This window comes from Arachis hypogaea, chromosome 11 (assembly GCF_003086295.3).
Source record: "Arachis hypogaea cultivar Tifrunner chromosome 11, arahy.Tifrunner.gnm2.J5K5, whole genome shotgun sequence".
Lineage (NCBI taxonomy): Eukaryota > Viridiplantae > Streptophyta > Magnoliopsida > Fabales > Fabaceae > Arachis > Arachis hypogaea.
In genome coordinates, this window is record NC_092046.1 from 71,508,990 (window position 1) to 71,527,866 (window position 18,877).

Consider the following 18,877-nt stretch of genomic DNA (forward strand, 5'->3'; position numbering starts at 1 on the left):
TTTAAGCTCAAATTCTTGTGATTGACATGGAGTCTAGGATTGCCTTTGGCGTCCCGGGGTCTTATATCCTACATCACTGGGAACTGTTACCATACTGAGAACCTCCGGTTCTCATACCATATTTCTGTTGTTATTTTCAGATGCAGGTCGCAACCCACCATGGTGAGTTGTTTTATTGGTGACAAGAGCGGAGGATCTGGATACCTCTTGGAGTCTTTTTTATTTATTATGTATATGTCTCTCACTTTTGTATTTTGTTTGGCCTAGAGGCTTGTATTTGAGAGAACAAAACTTGTATAAGATGTTTTACTATCTGGTCTTATGTATTGTCTGTATATGGCTAGCTGGCTTAAACTCCGCGAGCTGTGGCTAGATTCTTATGATATTATACTACTATATTTTGTTATATTACATTTGTTTCTGTGCTTTAAGTTAGTAGCTTTGCTAGTACGTCTTGCGCTTTTTAGATCCTGTTTTTGAGTTATATTTTTCGTCGAGCTTCTAGATATTATTAATTCCTTCTATATATGATATGTATAAGTTTAGAACTATCGTAACCTTTGATTAACCTTTTCTTTACGACGCGTGGTAAGGCTTAGGCTAATTAGGGTGTTACATTTAGTGTTATCAGAGCGGTTCGTCCTCGTGAGCCTGAGGGATGGACCGATTGTGCTTCATTGCATACTCTGTGTGTCTTTTCTTTGATGCTATTAGGTTATCTATTTGATATTGCATAGCATGCTTGTTTATGAGTGCCTGTTTGGGATAATTAAAGCACTAGACTTTTGATATTGAGACTGATCACCTTGATATCGATTGTTTGGTGTAGACAGGAACCCTAATGGCCACTCGCAGGCGAGGTTAAACATGCACACGGGAAAGTAGGAATGAGCAACCAGCTAACAATCATGCCGAATTCATGGCGGCAATGGCGAATCTCGTTTATACCATGGAAGCTAATGCTGCTGCGACTCTATAAGCTGTGCAGAGGTTAGGCCAACCGTCTGGGAACGGAAATGGCAATGGGAATGGCGAAGGGAATGCTAATGATAATGCTGAGGAAAACGGCGATAACACAGGAGGAGTTCCGATGACCTTGGCGACATTTCTCAAGGTTCATCCGCCAACTTTTCGAGGATCAACTAATCTTATTGAAGCGAACCACTGGTTCTAGGCTATGGAGCGTGCTTTACAAGCGCAACATGTTTCCCTCAATCAATATGTCGAGTTTTCCGCTTATCAGCTAGCGGGAGAGGCCCAGCCCTGGTGGCAAGCAGAGTGTCGCTTGCTACAACTTTAGAACGCCGACATTCAATGAGAGGTATTCCAAACGGCCTTTTATAAAAAGTATTTCCCTGAGTCTGCAAGGGAAGCAAAGGAGATAGAACTGACGCAGCTAAAGTAAGGTTCTATGTCTGTGGCAGATTACACTAACAAGTTTGAGGAACTCTGTAGGTTTTTTAGGGTATGTCAAGGTGCCCCGAAGACTTACGAGAGCTGGAAGTGCATTAAGTACCAGAGAGGTCTAAAGGATAGCATTATGACTGCTGTGGCCCCTATGGAGATCCGTGTCTTCTCCGACTTAGTGAACAAGGCAAGGGTGGTTGAGGAGTATGCCAAGACCGTAGCGGCATCCAAGGACACCCACGGAGGAAATACTAGCAAGGGACGTGGCAAGTATTACCACCCAAGCGGTCAAAGCTTTAAGAGAGGAGGACATGCGCATCAAAGTCAAGGAGGTTTCAGGAAGAACACTCATTATCAGTTTCAGCGTGGCAAGGGAAGAGGAAGTCAGAGTGGGTGCTTCAACTGTGGACTTCCTGGTCATATCACGAGGGATTGCACTTGTGGGAAGAACCCGAATGCGAGTCAGAGTCAATACCAAGGGCAAGTTTTTGCTGTGAATGCCAAGGATGCTTCTAAGGCAGATCCGTTGATGAGAGGTATTTGTTTATTTGGTGATAAGACTTTAATTGCATTATATGATACTAGAGCATCGCATTCGTTTATCTCATTTGCTAAAGTTGAGGAATTAAGCTTGAGAGTGTCAGAGTTACCTTTTGATCTGCATGTACATACTCCGCATCAGACAGTTATGACTAGGTCAGGTTGTAGACAAGTAGGTTTCAAACTTGAGGGTAGAAATTTTGTGCATGATTTGATCTGTTTACCAATGGTTGGGTTGCAGATGATTTTAGGATTTGATTGGTTGTCAAAGAATTGGGTTTTGTTGGATTGCTTTGAACGGACAATTCGATTTATGCCAGAAGGAGAGAGTGGAGCAGTGATAGCCGTAGGATACTATCTTAACTCTGTAATGGTGCACTGTAGTGGGGAAGAGTCTTAGGATTACATCTTGTTAACTGCTAATGCTTCGGGCGATACCCAAGACTTAGATCAGATACCAGTGGTTAGAGACTTTCCGGAGGTGTTCCCGGAAGATATCCCTGAATTTCCACCTCAAAGGGAGATCAAGTTTGCGATTGAATTGGTGCTGGGAGCCGGACCAGTATCGATTGCGCCGTATAGAATGGCTCCGATAGAGCTGGCAGAGTTAAAGACTCAGTTGGAAGAGCTTCTGAACAAGAGGTTCATTCGACCAAGTGTATCACCGTGGGGAGCGCCAGTTTTATTGGTAAAGAAGAAGGATGGAGGAATGCGCTTGCGCGTGGATTACCGACAGTTGAACAAAGTGACTGTGAAGAATAAGTACCCGCTGCCAAGAATAGATGACTTGATGGATCAATTGCAAGTAGCTGGAGTATTTTCCAAGATTGATTTGAGATCCGGTTACCATCAGATAAGGGTGACAGAGGATGACATCCCTAAGACTGCATTTAGGACACGCTATGGACACTACGAGTTTGCAGTGATGTCCTTTGGGTTAACGAATGCACCTGCTATTTTCATGGATTACATGAACAGAGTGTTTCGTCCCTTTTTGGACAAATTCGTGGTAGTTTTCATAGATGACATCTTGGTTTACTTTAAGACGGCAAGGGAGCATGAGGAACACTTGAGGATTGTGCTGCAAATCCTAAAAGAGCGAAAGTTGTACGCAAAATTGTCAAAGTGCAAGTTCTGGAAGGAGGAAGTAAAGTTCTTAGGCCATGTGGTGAGCAAAGGAGGAATAGCTGTAGATCCTTCTAAAGTAGAAGCGGTGATGGAGTGGGAAAGACCGATGACGGTGACCGAAGTAAGAAGCTTCTTGGGTTTAGCTGGATATTACTGAAGATTTATCGAAGGATTTTCCCGGATTGCACTACCGATGACCAAGTTGACAAGAAAAGAAGTGCCTTTTGTTTGGACGTCAGAGTGTGAAGAGAGTTTTCAAACCTTGAAGCGGAAGCTAACTTCAGCACTTGTTTTGATCTTACCGGAACCGCATGAACCGTTTGAAGTGTATTGTGATACTTCACTGAAGGGTTTGGGTTGTGTGTTGATGCAACACCGGAATGTGGTGGCTTACGCATCGCGTCAGCTGAGACCGCATGAGGTGAACTACCCAACTCATGACTTGGAATTAACGGCGATTGTGTTTGCATTGAAGATCTGGAGGCACCACTTGTACGGAGTGAGATTTAGTGTCTTTTCTGATCATAAGAGTCTCAAGTACATCTTTGATCAGAAAGAGCTTAATATGCGTCAGAGGAGATGGATGGAGTTGCTTAAGGACTATGATTTTGAGTTAAGTTATCACCCTGGAAAGGCAAATGTGGTGGCAGATGCTTTGAGTCGGAAGTCATTGACAATAGCTTGGATGAGAATCAAGGAAGAGGAGCTAGTGGAGAAGTTTGATGATCTTAAGTTGGATATTAGTGAAGATGCCGGAAGAGCATGCTTAAATCAGTTACAAATCTCAAGTGACTTTAAATCTGAACTCCTAAAGCCTCATCAAAATAATAACGTGTTACCAAAGGTGTTGCCAGCTATCGAACAAGGGAAGCAATGGAGAGTGTCATGGGATCAAGATGGATTGTGGAGATTCAAGGGTAGGATCATTGTGCCAGATGCTGGGACATTGCGGCAAGATATATTGAGAGAAGCACACAAGAGCGGATTTTCTATTCACCTTGGAAGTACTAAGATGTACCACGATCTGAAGACTATGTTCTGGTGGCCCGGTATGAAGAAGGATGTGGTAGAACATGTATCAAAGTGTCTGACGTGTTAGAAGGTGAAGATAGAACATCAGAGACCGTCGGGGATGCTACAACCGCTTGAAATTTCTCAGTGGAAGTGGGAAGGAATTGCAATGGATTTTGTGACCGGTTTACCAAGGACTAGGTCGGGATTTGATCCGATTTGGGTGATCGTGGATCGCTTAACTAAGTCTGCTCATTTTCTACCTATTCGAGTAAACTGCTCTATGGAAGAGCTAGCAAGATTGTATATCAAAGAGATAGTAAGGTTGCATGGTGTGCCATCAAGAATAGTATCAGACCGTGATCCCCGATTCACATCAAGGTTTTGGGGAGCTTTTCAAAAGGCTTTCGGTACGAGACTATGTCTTAGTACGGCGTATCATCCACAGACGGATGGACAGTCGGAAAGGACTATACAGACATTGGAGGATATGCTGAGAGCATGTGTTTTAGATCAACTTAGAAGTTGGGACCATTACATTCCATTGGTGGAGTTTGCGTACAACAACAGCTTTCATGCGAGCATTGGGATGGCTCCGTATGAGGCTTTGTATGGACGGAAGTGCCAGTCTTCACTTTGTTGGTATGAATCGGGCGAAGCAAGTGTCTTGGGTCCAGATTTGGTAGCAGAGACTACTGAGAACATTAAGAATATTCGTGCAAGGATTCTAATTGCTCAGAGTCGACAGAAGAGTTATGCGGACCAGAGGAGGAAACCGTAAGAGTTCGAAGTCAGAGAACATGTATTTTTGCGGGTTACGCCGACAAATGGAATTGGAAGAGCAATCAAGACCAAGAAGTTGAATCTGAGGTATATAGGACCATTTGAGATTCTAAGGCGATTTGGGCCGGTGGCATATCAAGTGGCCTTGCCACCTCACCTATCTAACCTACATGACGTATTTCACGTGTCACAACTCCGTAAGTACACGTCGGATGCGGCTCATGTGTTGGAACCTGAATCGGTCGAGTTGAGAGAGAACTTGACTTTCCAAGTGACACCGGTGAGGATTAACGACACCAGTGTAAAGAAGCTGCGAGGAAAGGAAGTTCAGTTGGTTAAAGTTGCTTGGAAGCGAGCAGGAGTTGAAGAGCATACTTGGGAATTGGAGTCTGAGATGCGAAAGGATTATCCCGAGCTTTTCTCAGGTAATTCAAATATTGAGGGCAAAATTTCTTATTTGGTGGGGAGAATGTAAGAACCGCAACTAATCAATCGGTTAACTAAGTAATTACTTACCCAAATAAGATTCCGAAAATTTAGAGAGAGAACTTGAGGATTTAAAGGTGATTTTTGGACTCAGTAGGTCTTTCTGAGACAGAAAATGTGTTTTCTGTGAAAAATCATGAACCGGCAGTTGAACCAGTATCGGTCCAAGTCTGCCCAATACCGCACAAGAAAAAGTGAAAACCGTCAAAAATCTTAGAAAAACATTAGAAATGGAAAACCGGGCGTTAAATTTTAAAGGCTTGGCCCGAAGTTGGGCCAAACGGGCTAAAAATGCTAATGGATTGGACCGGGCCCAAGTTAGGCCCAAACCCAACATATATAAGTCCTTTAAGTGAACCCTTTTCAGCCATAAACCACTCACACAACATAAACACCAGCTGTATGAGAAGAGAGAAAAGAGAAGGGAAAACACTATTCACTTTTCACTTCAATTCGCGATATCTCGAGCTACGGTACTCCGATTCGTGTGCCGTAAGCGGCGACGCGAAGTTCTCGTCGAGCCCATCATTTCTATTTAAGCCTTGTGGTAAGTTTCTCAAGATTCTCTGCCCAGTTTTTGTGCCCTTGTGAAATTCGAATTTTTGGGTTTGGTTTTGAGTAAAATCTTATGTTTTGGGTATTTAGGTACACTCTAGCACTTGATTGATGTTAGTTTTGGCTTCCAAAAACTGTTGAATAAGGTAAGAGCCACTAATCCCTTGTGATGTTATGTTTAAATGGAAACCCTAGGTTGAATTATTGTGAATTATGTGTGGTATAGCTTAAAATGGTGAGCATTTGAACTTGTTGGAGCTTGTTGGTGATTGTTGGTGGCTTGGAGTGTGTTGGAAAGCCTAGCTTGTGCTCAACTTTGGTTTAAGGGCATATTGGGAATCGGCCAAGGTATGGTTTCGGTTTCCTCTATGTAGTATATAATATTCATGGACACTTAGGCTAGTGACCTATAGGATAGGATTGGATTTGAATGGTTGATGAATTGTTGGATGTTATTGTATGATGAAGTTTGATGAAATGATAATTTGTGAGTTGATATATGATGATTGATAGTGATGTGATGAGGATGAATGATTTGTGGAGTGGAGGATGGAATTGTGTTGATAAATGTGATATTGATGTTGATTGATTGGTAATGAAGTTGGAAAAATGCTAATGAGGTTTGATTATATGTAATATATTAATGTTGCAATTGAGAATGAGGTAAGTGAAGAAATATGTGGTAAGCTTGGTGTAATATGTCATAGGGTATTGATTTTGATGAGAATTGGAGCTTGGAATGGTTTGGTTTGGTCTTGGTTGTGTTTTATAAAGGAATTGTGGAAATTGTGATTTTGGGTAAAAGTTGGTTTTTGGTGAATTTTGTCTGATCATAACTTTTACCTCGGCTTTCAAAATTGGGTGAAATTTATTTAGAATTAAAGATCCTTGAAAACCCTTTAAATCGATATAAAGTTTGTGAAATTTAAAATTTTGTAGAGGAAGTTATGATCATTCAAAGTTGGTGTTAAAAATATGAAATTCTGCTAAGTTGCAGAATTTTATGATTTCTGATATGTGCGCACGCACAACCTCGTGCGGATACACAACCTGCGAAAATTTTGACCTGTGCGGACACACACACCTGTGTGCAGGCACAGGCAGGGAAATGCGTTCTGTTTGCAGCGCTAGCACAGTTTGTGCAGGCACATATCTAAGGAAGAATTTCAACCTATGCAGACGCACAGGCCTGTGCGGACGAACACATTGGGAAGGCCAGTCTGTTCGGGGGCGCTGGCACAGGTTGTGCGAGTGAACAGATTTTGTAAGTTTTAACACCTGTGCGTACGCACACTCCTGTGCGGATGCACACATTTTATAACTCTCCAGAGCGTCCGCACGCACACCCCTGTACGGCCGCACATGCCCTGTTTCTCAAATTTTACTTGGATCCCGCCTGTCAAGGTAGCGGCGGTGGCGTAAGGGCAGTGATTCATCTCGCTTACGCTTAGATGTGAGGCCGGTGGCAATAGATCCCGCTCGCATCCCTTCGGATCATTAGATTGTACAGGCGCAAAACCCTGGATAGTGATCTGAGCACTATATCTCGGGGGTTCCCACACCATGATTCCGAAGGACAACATCTCCATGGAGATGTGTCGGGTTGGCAGTTGAACCGACAATGTGATATCACAGCCAGTAGGACAGGCATTCATCATGTGTATTTTCTATCTGTTTGTATGCTTTGCCGACTTGAGATTGTTTGCCTATTTGTATAACATGCCTAATTGCTACTTGAATTAATTGCTTATTATGCTCCTACTTGTGTTTTACTTGCATTGTATATAATTGTGCTTTCTACTGGGATTGAGAAGGTTCGGAAGGCGGAGGCGATGGGATCGCATGGAGGGTAGGCTGGTGAAGGCTGTGGGACAGCGATTAGAAACTCCCCTAAGATGTAGTACCCGGTTTATTTATGTTAAGGTTATATATAATTATGCTTATTTGGTTTAGAATGCTTTAAGCTCGAATTCTTGTGATGGATATAGAGTCTAGGATTGCCTTTGGCGTCCCGGGGTCTTATATCCTACATCACTGGGCACTGTTACCATACTGAGAACCTCCGGTTCTGATACCATATTTCTATTGTTGTTTTCAGATGCAGGTCACAACCTACCACTGTGAGTTGTTTTATTGGTGACAGGAGCGGAGGATCTGGATACCTCTTGGTGTCTTTTTGATTTATTATGTATATGTCTCTCACTTTTGTATTTTGTTTGGCCTAGAGGCTTGTATTTGAGAGAACAAAACTTGTATAAGCTATTTTACTATCTGGTCTCATGTATTGTCTGTATATGGCTAGCCGGCTTAAACTCCGTGAGGCATGGCTAGATTCTTATGATATTATACTACTATATTTTGTTATATTACATCTGTTTCTGTGCTTTAAGTTAGTAGCTTTGCTAGTACGTCTTGCATTTTTCAGATCCTGTTTTTGAGCTATATTCTTCATCGGGCTTCTAGATATTATTAATTCCTTCTATATATGATATGTATAAGTTTAGAATTATTGTAACCTTTGATTAACCTTTGCTTTACGACGCGTGGTAAGGCTTAGGCTAATTAGGGTGTTACAGAAATTACCTTCACCCAACGTGTAGGCCAGTTTCACAAGCCCAATCCACTAAGTTCAGGTTACCCACGTAACATTGGCGCCGTTGCCGGAGACCTGGAGATCAACTAATGATGGCGAATGAATTCAATGATTCTGAGCAAGAAAATCAGGACGCTGGTAATAACGACAGAGTGATAGTCACCCACCAAGGGGTGACCAACCAGAACAAAGAAGGCACCTCAGGGGTAAAAGACCCGAAAGGGAACTCCTCTGAGGGACATGAAAGTGGCAAAGAAGGGCAACCCCATGCAGCTGCTTTCATGGAATTGTTCCATGGCCACCAAGGACGGCTGGAACAGCTGGAGCAAGAGCTGGAACGACAGCGAGAGGCGGAGAGAAATCTGAGAAACAAGATTGAGCGACGAAAGGAGCTTGAAGAAAAGCTCCTAAGGCTAGAGTCCGCTCTCCGAGGTTGAAACTCTCGCAGTGACCGAGAAGACTCTCCCTTGGGAGGAGAAGACCCGTTCAGCGAAGACATAATGAGGGCAAAAGTTCCAAGAAACTTTAAAATCCCTGATATGGACCTTTATGACGGAACTACGGATCTAAAGCATCATTTAAGCAATTTCAAGAGTCGGACATACCTAGCTGACGCTTCAGATGCTATCCACTGCAAGGCTTTCCCGACAACCCTTACTAGAGCAGCGATGAAGTGGTTTGATAGCCTCCCCCCAAGGTCGGTCACTAGTTTCGATGACCTCTCACGGAAGTTCCTCATGTGGTTCTTAATCCAAAAGGACAAGGTAAAGCACGCACCGAGCCTCCTGGGAATAAAATAGGAAGTCAGAGAATCCTTAAGGAACTACATGGAAATGTTCAACAAAGCGTGCTTGGAGATCCAAGATCTGCCCACGGAGGCAGTAATTATGGGCCTAGTAAATAGACTCTGAGAAGGCCCTTTCTCCCAGTCCATCTCAAAAAGGCACCCCACCTCCTTGAGTGATGTACAGGAAAGAGCGAAGAAGTACATCAACATGGAGGAAAACGCCAGGATTCGAGAGCCAAGTTGGCGATCGGGACACTCTCACTCATCAAAAGAGGGAGAAAAAGAGCCCAAGAAGAAAGAGGAAGTCAGCCCAGAAAGGCCTAGGAGATATCACTCCTATACTCCTCTACGAGTTTCCCTAGTTGACATGTATAGGGAAATTTGCCATACAGAAAGACTACCTCCCCCTAGGCCCATCAAAAATAAAAAAGGAGGGAGTCGTGGCAACTATTGTGAGTACCATAAGTTATATGGTCACTCAACAAATGATTGTTATGACCTAAAAAATGTGATAGAAAAGCTGGCCAGAGAAGGTCGGCTTGATAAATATCTCATAGAAAGGTCAGATCATCATGGCAAGAGGAAGCGAGATGACGAGGATCGAAGAGACCCACCACCATAAACCCCGGAAAGACATATACACATGATCTCGGAAGGATTTGGTGGAGGTGGTCTCACCAAGTCATCTCGCAAGAGACACTTGAAGGAAGTATACCAGGTCGGGGGGCGAAGTTCCTGACCTACCCACTATTTCTTTCACCAAAGAAGATGGGCAAGGTATCATTCCTGGACATGATGATACAGTTGTGATAACTATGATTCTTGCCAATACCCATCTTCACAGAACTCTGGTAGATCAGGGAAGCTCAGCCGACATCCTGTTCAAACCAGCATTTAATAAGCTGGGGTTGGATGAAAAAGAGTTAAGGGCTTACCCTGACACCCTATATGGGCTGGGGGATACGCCAATAAAACCACTAGGATTCATACCCCTTCACACAACTTTTGGAAAAGGGACGAAATCCAATACTCTGAGTATCGACTTCATAGTCGTCGATGTGGGTTCAGCCTACAACGCCCTAATAGGCAGAACCACCCTAAATCGGCTCGAAGCAGTGGTTTCCACCACCCACCTTTGCATGAAATTTCCAACATCAGAGGGAATTGCAACCATTAAGGGAGACCAGAAGTTAGCGAGAAAGTGCTACAATGAAAGCCTGAACCTGAGAGGAAAGGGTAAGAAGGTGCATACCGTTGAGCTTGGAGAAATCAGAGTTAAAAAAGAGTTGCGACCACAACCTGGAGGAAAAACTAAGGAGGAACATGTTGGAGAGGAGGAAGGAAAAAACACCAACATAGAAGCCAAACTGAAAGAAGATTTGAAGCAGAAGCTTGTAAGGCTCCTACGAGAGAACTCCGACCTCTTCGCCTGGAAAGCCTCCGACATGCCAGGGATAGATCCTGAACTCATGTCACACAAATTGTCAGTATACCCCGGATTGCGACCTGTTCAACAAAGAAGACGGAAGCTTGGACCTGAACGAGCTCAAGTGGTGGAAGAACAAGTACAAGCCCTCTTAGAAGCCGGCTTCATCAAAGAGGTTAAATATCCGGCGTGGCTGGCAAACGTGGTACTGGTCAAAAAGCAAAACAGCAAGTAGAGGATGTGCGTCGATTACACCGACCTGAATAAGGCGTGTCCTAAAGACCCATACTCACTTCCAAACTTTGATACCTGTTCCGAGGGTTACCTGAAACTGTAGGTCAATCTCGGACGAGATCTTCTGTGCTGGTCGGAGATGACGTGTCCAGCTTGTGGGTGGTGGCCAGAGCTATCGCGTCTGACTTGTTGGACTTACAATGCTGTTGATCTTTTGTCACCGGAGGGTGGTGGTACCTGCAAGGGACTCCGATGCTTAAGTTAGCATGGGCTTTAAGCAGGTTTTTAGTAGAATCAGAGTATGAGTTATACCTGGGTGTTCCAGTGTATTTATAATGGTGTGGAGTGACCTTTCTGGAGATAAGATAGTTATCTTATCTTATCTTATCTTTTAGTGAAGTCATCTTATCTTTAAGGGAACCGCCCTTATCTTTCTAGGCTTTGGCTGCCTTTAGATTGGGCTGCGTCCCTTTGTTTGGGCCTTCTTGGGCCTCCTATGGCGATTTGGCCGACCTCTTTGAGAAGAGGTCGGCCAACCCGGTCCTTTATAGCTCGAACCGATGTATGAACAGTGCCCCTGCTTGAGTTCGGACCTTTCCGTGAGATCGTGCTTTCAGAGCTTCGATCTCTTTGAGGAAGTCGTGCTCAAGCATCCGTCTGGCTTGTTTCTTCATTGCTTTGTAATCCTTGCAGATTTTCTAGAGGTTTGGTACTTCACAATCCGACCTCTTTTGAGTGGTAATGTGGGTTTTCTACCCTTGCCTTCTGGATCACGCCTTGCTTTAAGTTTGTGTTGACAACCCTCTGCCTTGGCGAAGTTATCCTTGTGGCTTGATATCCAAGCTTTTAGTGACTTGTCTGATGACTTTTTAGTGTTCTTTATATAGAACCTTTTTTAGTCTCGGATGATGTTCGTAGCCCTGTGATAAACCACTATTTTATGGTTTATAATGTGTTTAATTGTGTGGTTTTATCATGATCTTTACCCACTTATTCATATAATTAGCATGCATTTATATTTCCTTCCTAAAATTATTACATGATTGAAAACTTGCTTTCTAGAGACTTTTAATTATGTATTTTAATTCTCCTTTATTCCATTCGATGCCGTGATCTGTGTGTTAAGTGTTTCAGGCTTTATAGGGCATGAATGAATTGGAGATTGGAAAGGAAGCTTGCAAAAATGGAAGGAACACAAGAAATTGAGGAGATGACCAGCGAGAAGTGACACGGCCGCATGGCTCACGCGACCGCGCGAAAGAGAGGAAATCGCAGTGACGCGGCCGCATGGCTCACGCGATCGCGCGGATTGGAATAGCACAAGTGACGCGGAGGCGTGGACGACGCGCCCGCGTGGCAAAGCAAAACGCCAAATGACGCGTCCGCATGAATGACGCGATCGCGTGACGTGCGCGATCTGCATAATCTGCAGAATCGCTGGGGCGATTTTGGGCCCTGTTTTGACCAGTTTTCGGCCCAGAAAAGCAGACTAGAGCCAGAGAACATGCAGAAATGAAAACAACATTCATTCTGCACAGTTTTAGTTTTTTAGATCTAGTTTTACTCTTCCTCTAGGTTTTCTCTCTACACATTCATAGTTCTTAGGATTATTATTTCTATTGCTCTTTGCATTGGGATATTGAGAAGAGTTATTACCTCATCAAGACTTCGTCATTCTAGTTCGTTTTCTTTACTTGGCTTTACTCTTCCATGTCCTTTAATTTACTCAATTTTACTATTGGATTATTTTAGGATTTATTAATACAAGAGTTACTTTTATTTTTAATTGATTCCTTTGAGTTTTATTTATCATGTCGTTCTTTAATTCCCTTTCCTATGTTATGAGTTCTACATTCACAGTGAGCGAGTAGTTCCCTAACTTGATGAGGAGTTGATTGAAAGGAACCCTTGAGTTGGAATGCTCAAAAGAGAAATTGTAATTGGGTTTATTGTTGGATTTTCATCTAGTCACTAACGCCAGTCCTTCCAAGTAAGCGGATTGGGACTTGTGAATAGAAACAGCATTCCAACTTGTTTGACTTTCCCTTATCTAGTAAGGGATAACTGAACAGAACAACCTTCAATTATCAATTAATCTCGAGAGTACTGCAATAAGAATAGGGCTTCCAACTAATCTACTCCCAGTCAAGGCTTTTATTTAAATTACTTAATTTCCCCAATTTAATTTCCTGCTTATTCAACTTAAACTCTTTTTGAAAATATCTGATTAATAAAATAGCACACCTTTCTACAACTTGTTGGGAGACGACCTGGGATTCATACTCCCAGTATTTTAATTTTAATTTTTGTGACAACCCTTCTAAATTGATAAGCGGATTTCTGGTTGGTTAAGAACTATACTTGCAACGCATATCTTATAACAATTCTTGACTCGCCAATTTCCGCCACGTCAATTTTTGGTGCCGTTGCCGGGGAGTTGCAATAGAGTGCTAAATTATTGATTGGAATTTATTTATTTGTATTTTTTTATCTTGCTACTATGAGCTGCTTGTTTCTTTCGTTAGATGACGCGTTCACTTCCTGATCCAAACTTGCCAGTATTCGATCCTGAGATTGAAAGAACTATTTCACGAATAAGGCAAGCTCGGCGTCGGTTAGTCCTCTCTGAGGGCAGATCTGAAACGTCACTTGAGAAAGAAACCAGCCCCCGTTCTACTGATTTGGTTTGATTTACGTGCAGGTAACATGGCAGCAGCTAGGAGAGTTACTATCCAGGAGGCTGGAGCCCTTGATTTTACAATGCAACCATTTCAAGTTCATCACCCAGTAGTGGCTACAGACTTTGAAATTAAGACTGCACTGCTCAATTTGATGCCCAAGTTTCATGGCTTACCTACTCAAGAGCCTATCAAGCACCTGAGAGATTTCCAAGCAGCCTGTTCTACTGTCAGGCGTGATGGTGCAGATGAAACTTCAATTTTGCTGAAAGCTTTCCCGTTTTCTCTTAAGGGGAAGGCAAGAGAGTGGTACTACACTCAACCCACAGTAACTGTATCCAACTGGGATACACTGAGAAGAGAATTCTTGGAAAAATTCTTTCAAGCTGAAGTTACTGATAAACTGAGGAAAGACATTTCCATGATTGTTCAGGATGAATCTGAGACACTCTATGAATACTGGGAGCGCTTCAATAATCTTCTGAAAGTATGCCCCACCATATAATTGACAAGATAGTGTTACTCGATTACGTCACACAGGGCATGAGGCCCCAAGATAAGACCACATTGGAAAGTGCTAGCAATGGGTCTATAAAAAAGTACAAGACCACGGATGAGGTATGGCAATTGATCAGCGACTTAGCTGAATCTACTCGGAATCATAGGCAGAAACAAGGCTGTTCAAAAGCCGTTGCAGAAGTATCCTCTAGCAGAGAGACTGCTGCTCTGACTCAGAGTATCTGTGAAATGACCAACTTGCTGAAGCAGATACAATTGAATCAACAACAAGTTCAGCAAGCTCAACCTTCTCCACCATAGCAAGGCCAACAGTTAGTCCCACAAGAGTTTGCAGAATCTGTGCTGATTATAGCCACTATACTGATGAATGTCCGCAGCTCCAGCATGAAGACAACACTGTGGCAGCCACTCATAACTTCTTTGACCGCCCCAACCAAGGGTACAATCAAGGTGGCAATTACAACCATAGATGGCAGGACAATTCTAACCAAAATTGGAGGGACAACAACAACAACAGAGGAGGCAGAGACAATCAGGAAAATTAGAGGTGGAATAATAACAACAACATGCAGCAGAACCAGAACCAGCCTTACAGAGCACCTCACCTGAGACAATCCCAAGGACCACAGAATACCCAACAACAGACCTCTCAAATTACTTATCCTTCCTCATCTTCTAATGATGATTTATTACAATCCATTGATTGGAGACAACAGACCATGGAAAATAACATTAATGCCACTCTAAATGGTCTGAACGCTACTTTGCAAGCTCTTGTCTCACAGATTGGATCAATGAATAACTCCAATAACCAGCCTTTGAGCTCCAGTGGAATTCCCTCTCAACCATTACCCAATCCAAAGGGTGGCATTAATGCCATCACCCTCAGGTCCGGAACCACACTGCAGGAGAAGAATCAGGAGGAGCCAAGCCCACCAGAACACGCCTCAACTGAAGAGGTAGTGGAAATAGAAGATGTTGAAGAGGAAGAGGACATATAGGACATAGCTGAAAAAGAAGAAGTTCAACCACAGGAGGAAGCACCACAGGGCGTAGATACTACAGATGACACCACTCCCATTCCATTTCCACAACTTGCAAGGAAGCCCAGGAAGCAGCTGGAACCTGATCCCAAAATGGTAGAGATATTCAAAAAGGTTGAGGTAACTGTTCCTCTTTTTGATGTTATTCAACAGGTACCTAAATATGCAAAGTTTCTAAAAGATTTATGTATACATAAAGACAGAATTAATGAATTAGTAACTATTCCTTTAGGTAGTTCCATATCTGCTTTAATGGGTGGTTTACCTGAAAAATGTAGTGACTCAGGTCCTTGTATGGTTAATTGTACTATTGGTGGTGTGATAATTTCTGACTGCATGTGTGATTTAGGAGCATGTGTGAGTATAATGCCTTTGTTTATATATGATATTTTGAGGCTCCCTCCCTTAAAAAGGTCGGCAGCTCGTTTTGTGTTAGCAGATAAAAACATTATTACAGTGGTTGAAGTTGCTGAAGATGTATTAGTGGGCATTAAGGGACTCACATTCTCCACTGATTTTTATATCCTGGAGATGCCCTAAAATGACTCAGAGAAGCCATCATCAATCCTACTTGGAAGACCTTTCCTGAAGACATCAAAGTTCAAATTGGATGCTTTTTCAGGAACATACTCTTTTGAAATAGATGGCCGATTAGTAAGTTTCAATCTGAATGGAGTTATGAAGCACCCTCCAGAAGATCATTCTATCTTCCAGTGTGACATCATTGACAAAACTGTAGCTAAAGTTCACCAGGAGGAGTTAGAAGAGAAGCACACAGGACAAGGTCCGAGTGTGGGGACACTCTTGAACGACAATGATGGCACTTCGCCATTTTCACCAGCTTCAGACAATCCAGAGCCTGACCATGAGCAGAAGTTAGAGTTGAAATCCCTTCCTCCACACCTCAAATATGCTTACCTTGAGGACAAGCAAAAGTGTCCAGTTATCATTGCAAGGAAACTCACTTCTTAACAAGAAGAGCAGTTACTTAGTGTGCTGAGGAGGCACAAGAAGGCAATTGGGTAGAGTTTGGCGGATATAGTAGGCATCAACACTCAAGTGTGTGAGCACAGAATATTTTTAGAAGAGGGAGCAAGGCCCGTTCGTCAACCCCAGAGAAGACTGAACCCCACTATCTTAGAGGTTGTCAAAAAGGAAGTGACCAGACTACTGGAGGCAGATATCATCTATCCTATCTCAGACAGTGAATGGGTAAGCCCAGTACAAGTGGTGCCAAAGAAGTCTGGAGTCACTACAGTGAAGAATGAGCATGGAGAGCTCATAGCAACCAGAGTACAGAACGCTTGGAGGGTCTGCATTGACTACAGACACCTCAACCAAGCAACCCGTAAGGATCACAATTCTCTTCCATTTATTGATCAAATGTTGGATTGCCTGTCAGGTAAATCACATTATTGTTTTTTAGATGGTTACACAGGTTATTTCCAGATTCATATAGCTCCTGAGGATCAGGAAAAGACTACTTTTACATGTCCTTTCAGGACTTATGCTTACAAGAGAATGCCCTTTGGCTTGTGCAATGCACCAGCTACCTTCCAAAGGTGCATGATGAGTCTTTTCTCTGATCTTATTGAGGACTGTATGAAAGTTTTTATGGATGATTTTAGTGTTTATGACGATTCCTTTAGCCTTTACTTAGATGGATTATCTAGAGTATTAGATAGATGTGTTAGTACAAACCTTGTATTAAATTTTGAAAAATGTCACTTTATAGTTAAACAAGGGATTGTACTAGGACATGTTGTGTCTAATACTGGCATTTCTGTAGATCCAGCAAAGGTGGATGTTATTTCTAGTTTACCTTACCCCTCTTCTGTGAGGGAAGTCCGCTCATTTCTTGGCCATGTAGGTTTTTACAGGAGATTCATTAAGGACTTCAGTAAGGTAGCACTTCCCTTATCCAGACTACTGCAGAAGGATATTGAGTTCGAGTTCAATGAAGATTGCAAACAAGCGTTTGATAAGCTGAAGACCGCCCTGACTCAAGCTCCAATTGTGAGAGGACCAGACTGGAACCAGCCATTCAAAATAATGTGCGACGCTTCCAACCATGCAGTAGGAGCAGCATTGGCTCAGTGTGAAGGTAAGGATCCTTTTGTTATTGCTTATGCGTCTAAAACTCTAGATGCCGTACAGTCCAATTACACTACTACTGAGAAAGAGCTTCTTGCTATTGTTTTTGCTCTGGATAAATTCCGAGCCTATTTACTTGGTACGAAGGTAGTAGTGTACTCAGACCACGCAGCTCTAAAGTATCTATTAGCTAAAAAGGAGTCCAAACCAAGGCTTATACGTTGGATACTGCTGTTACAAGAATTTGATTTAGAAATTAAGGATAGGAGTGGTAACCAGAATTTAGTGGCGGACCACTTGAGTCGCCTTGAGCACATTACAGATGACCCCACTCCTATAGCTGATAATTTCCCATTTGATAACCTGCAAGCAGTATCCGAGGTAGTCCCTTGGTATGCACCTATAGCTAATTATCTAGTTAGCTGCACTTTTCCTCCAAACTTTTCTAAGCATCAAAGAGACAAGCTGAAAAGCGAGTCTAAATATTATATATGGGATGATCCATATTTATGGAGATGTGGCACTGACCAGGTAATTAGACGGTGTGTGCCTCAATTAGAATTCCAGTCCATCTTAGAGGCCTGTCACTCATCTGAGAGTGGAGGACATTTTGCTCCTCAAAGAATAGCTAGAAAAATCTTAGACTGTGGATTCTGGTGGCCTACACTTTTTAGAGACGCTGCTGAATTTTGTAGATCTTGTTTTCCATGCCAAAAATTTGGTAATATATCCAAGAGGGATGAGATGCCTCAACAAATTATGCTTTTCTGTGAAATTTTTGATGTTTGGGGCATTGACTTCATGGGTCCATTTCCAAATTCTAATGGTTATTTTTATATATCGTTAGCTGTGGATTACGTTTCCAAATGGGTAGAAGCAATTCCTACCCGCACTGATGATGCTAACACTGTTGTTTCCTTTGTGAGAAACCACATTATTTGTCGCTTTGGATCACCACGAGCAATCGTGAGCGATCAAGGCACCCATTTTTGTAACAGGAGACTAACAGGATTAATGAAAAGGCATGGAATCATTCATAAGGTTGCAACAGCATACCATCCTCAGACTAATGGGCAAGTCGAGGGGTCAAACAGAGAGATAAAGCGTATCTTGCAGAAGATAGTCAAACCTCATAGAAGAGACTGGAGCACCAGGCTACAAGATGCACTTTGGGCGTACAGAACCGCATACAAAACACCCATTGGGATGAGTCCTTTCCGCTTAGTTTATGGAAAAGCTTGTCATCTCCCTGTTGAAGTAGAGCAAAAAGCCTTTTGGGCAGTAAAGGAGTGCAACATGGGAATTGAGAAAGCCAGAGTTGAAAGGAAGTTACAACTGGAAGAACTGGAAAGCCTTCGCCTAGAAGCTTATGAGAACTCAAGACTATACAAGGAGAAGATGAAGGCTGTACATGATCAGCACATCAAGAGAAAAGGGTTCCAACCTGGGGACTTAGTCCTCCTTTACAAATCTCGACTGAGGCTTATGCCAGGCAAGTTGAGATTGTAACAACCCTAATTTTTGAGTACGCGAGATCATTTCTGAAGACACGGATTTCTCTGAAAGATAAGTAAAGGGAATACCTCTTCTGTA

General features: G+C 42.8%; 1 protein-coding gene across 1 annotated transcript; it reads left to right on the top strand.

Moving 5' to 3' along the window:
* The first annotated feature begins 9,003 nt into the window (after positions 1–9,003).
* On the top strand, positions 9,004–10,951 carry LOC140176140 (uncharacterized). The gene is made up of 2 exons (XM_072206027.1): positions 9,004–9,200; positions 10,135–10,951. The coding sequence occupies exons 1-2, from the start codon at positions 9,004–9,006 to the stop codon at positions 10,949–10,951; spliced, it is 1,014 nt and encodes a 337-aa protein (XP_072062128.1).
* The last annotated feature ends 7,926 nt before the right edge of the window (positions 10,952–18,877 follow it).

Excerpts from the sequence above, each read along its gene's own strand:
- LOC140176140 (XM_072206027.1), top strand. The coding sequence starts at position 9,004 with ATGAGGGCAAAAGTTCCAAGAAACTTTAAAATCCCTGATATGGACCTT. Across the intron at positions 9,201-10,134 it reads TTTGATAGCCTCCCCCCAAG|AACTCTGGTAGATCAGGGAA; the intron begins GTCGGTCACTAG and ends CCATCTTCACAG.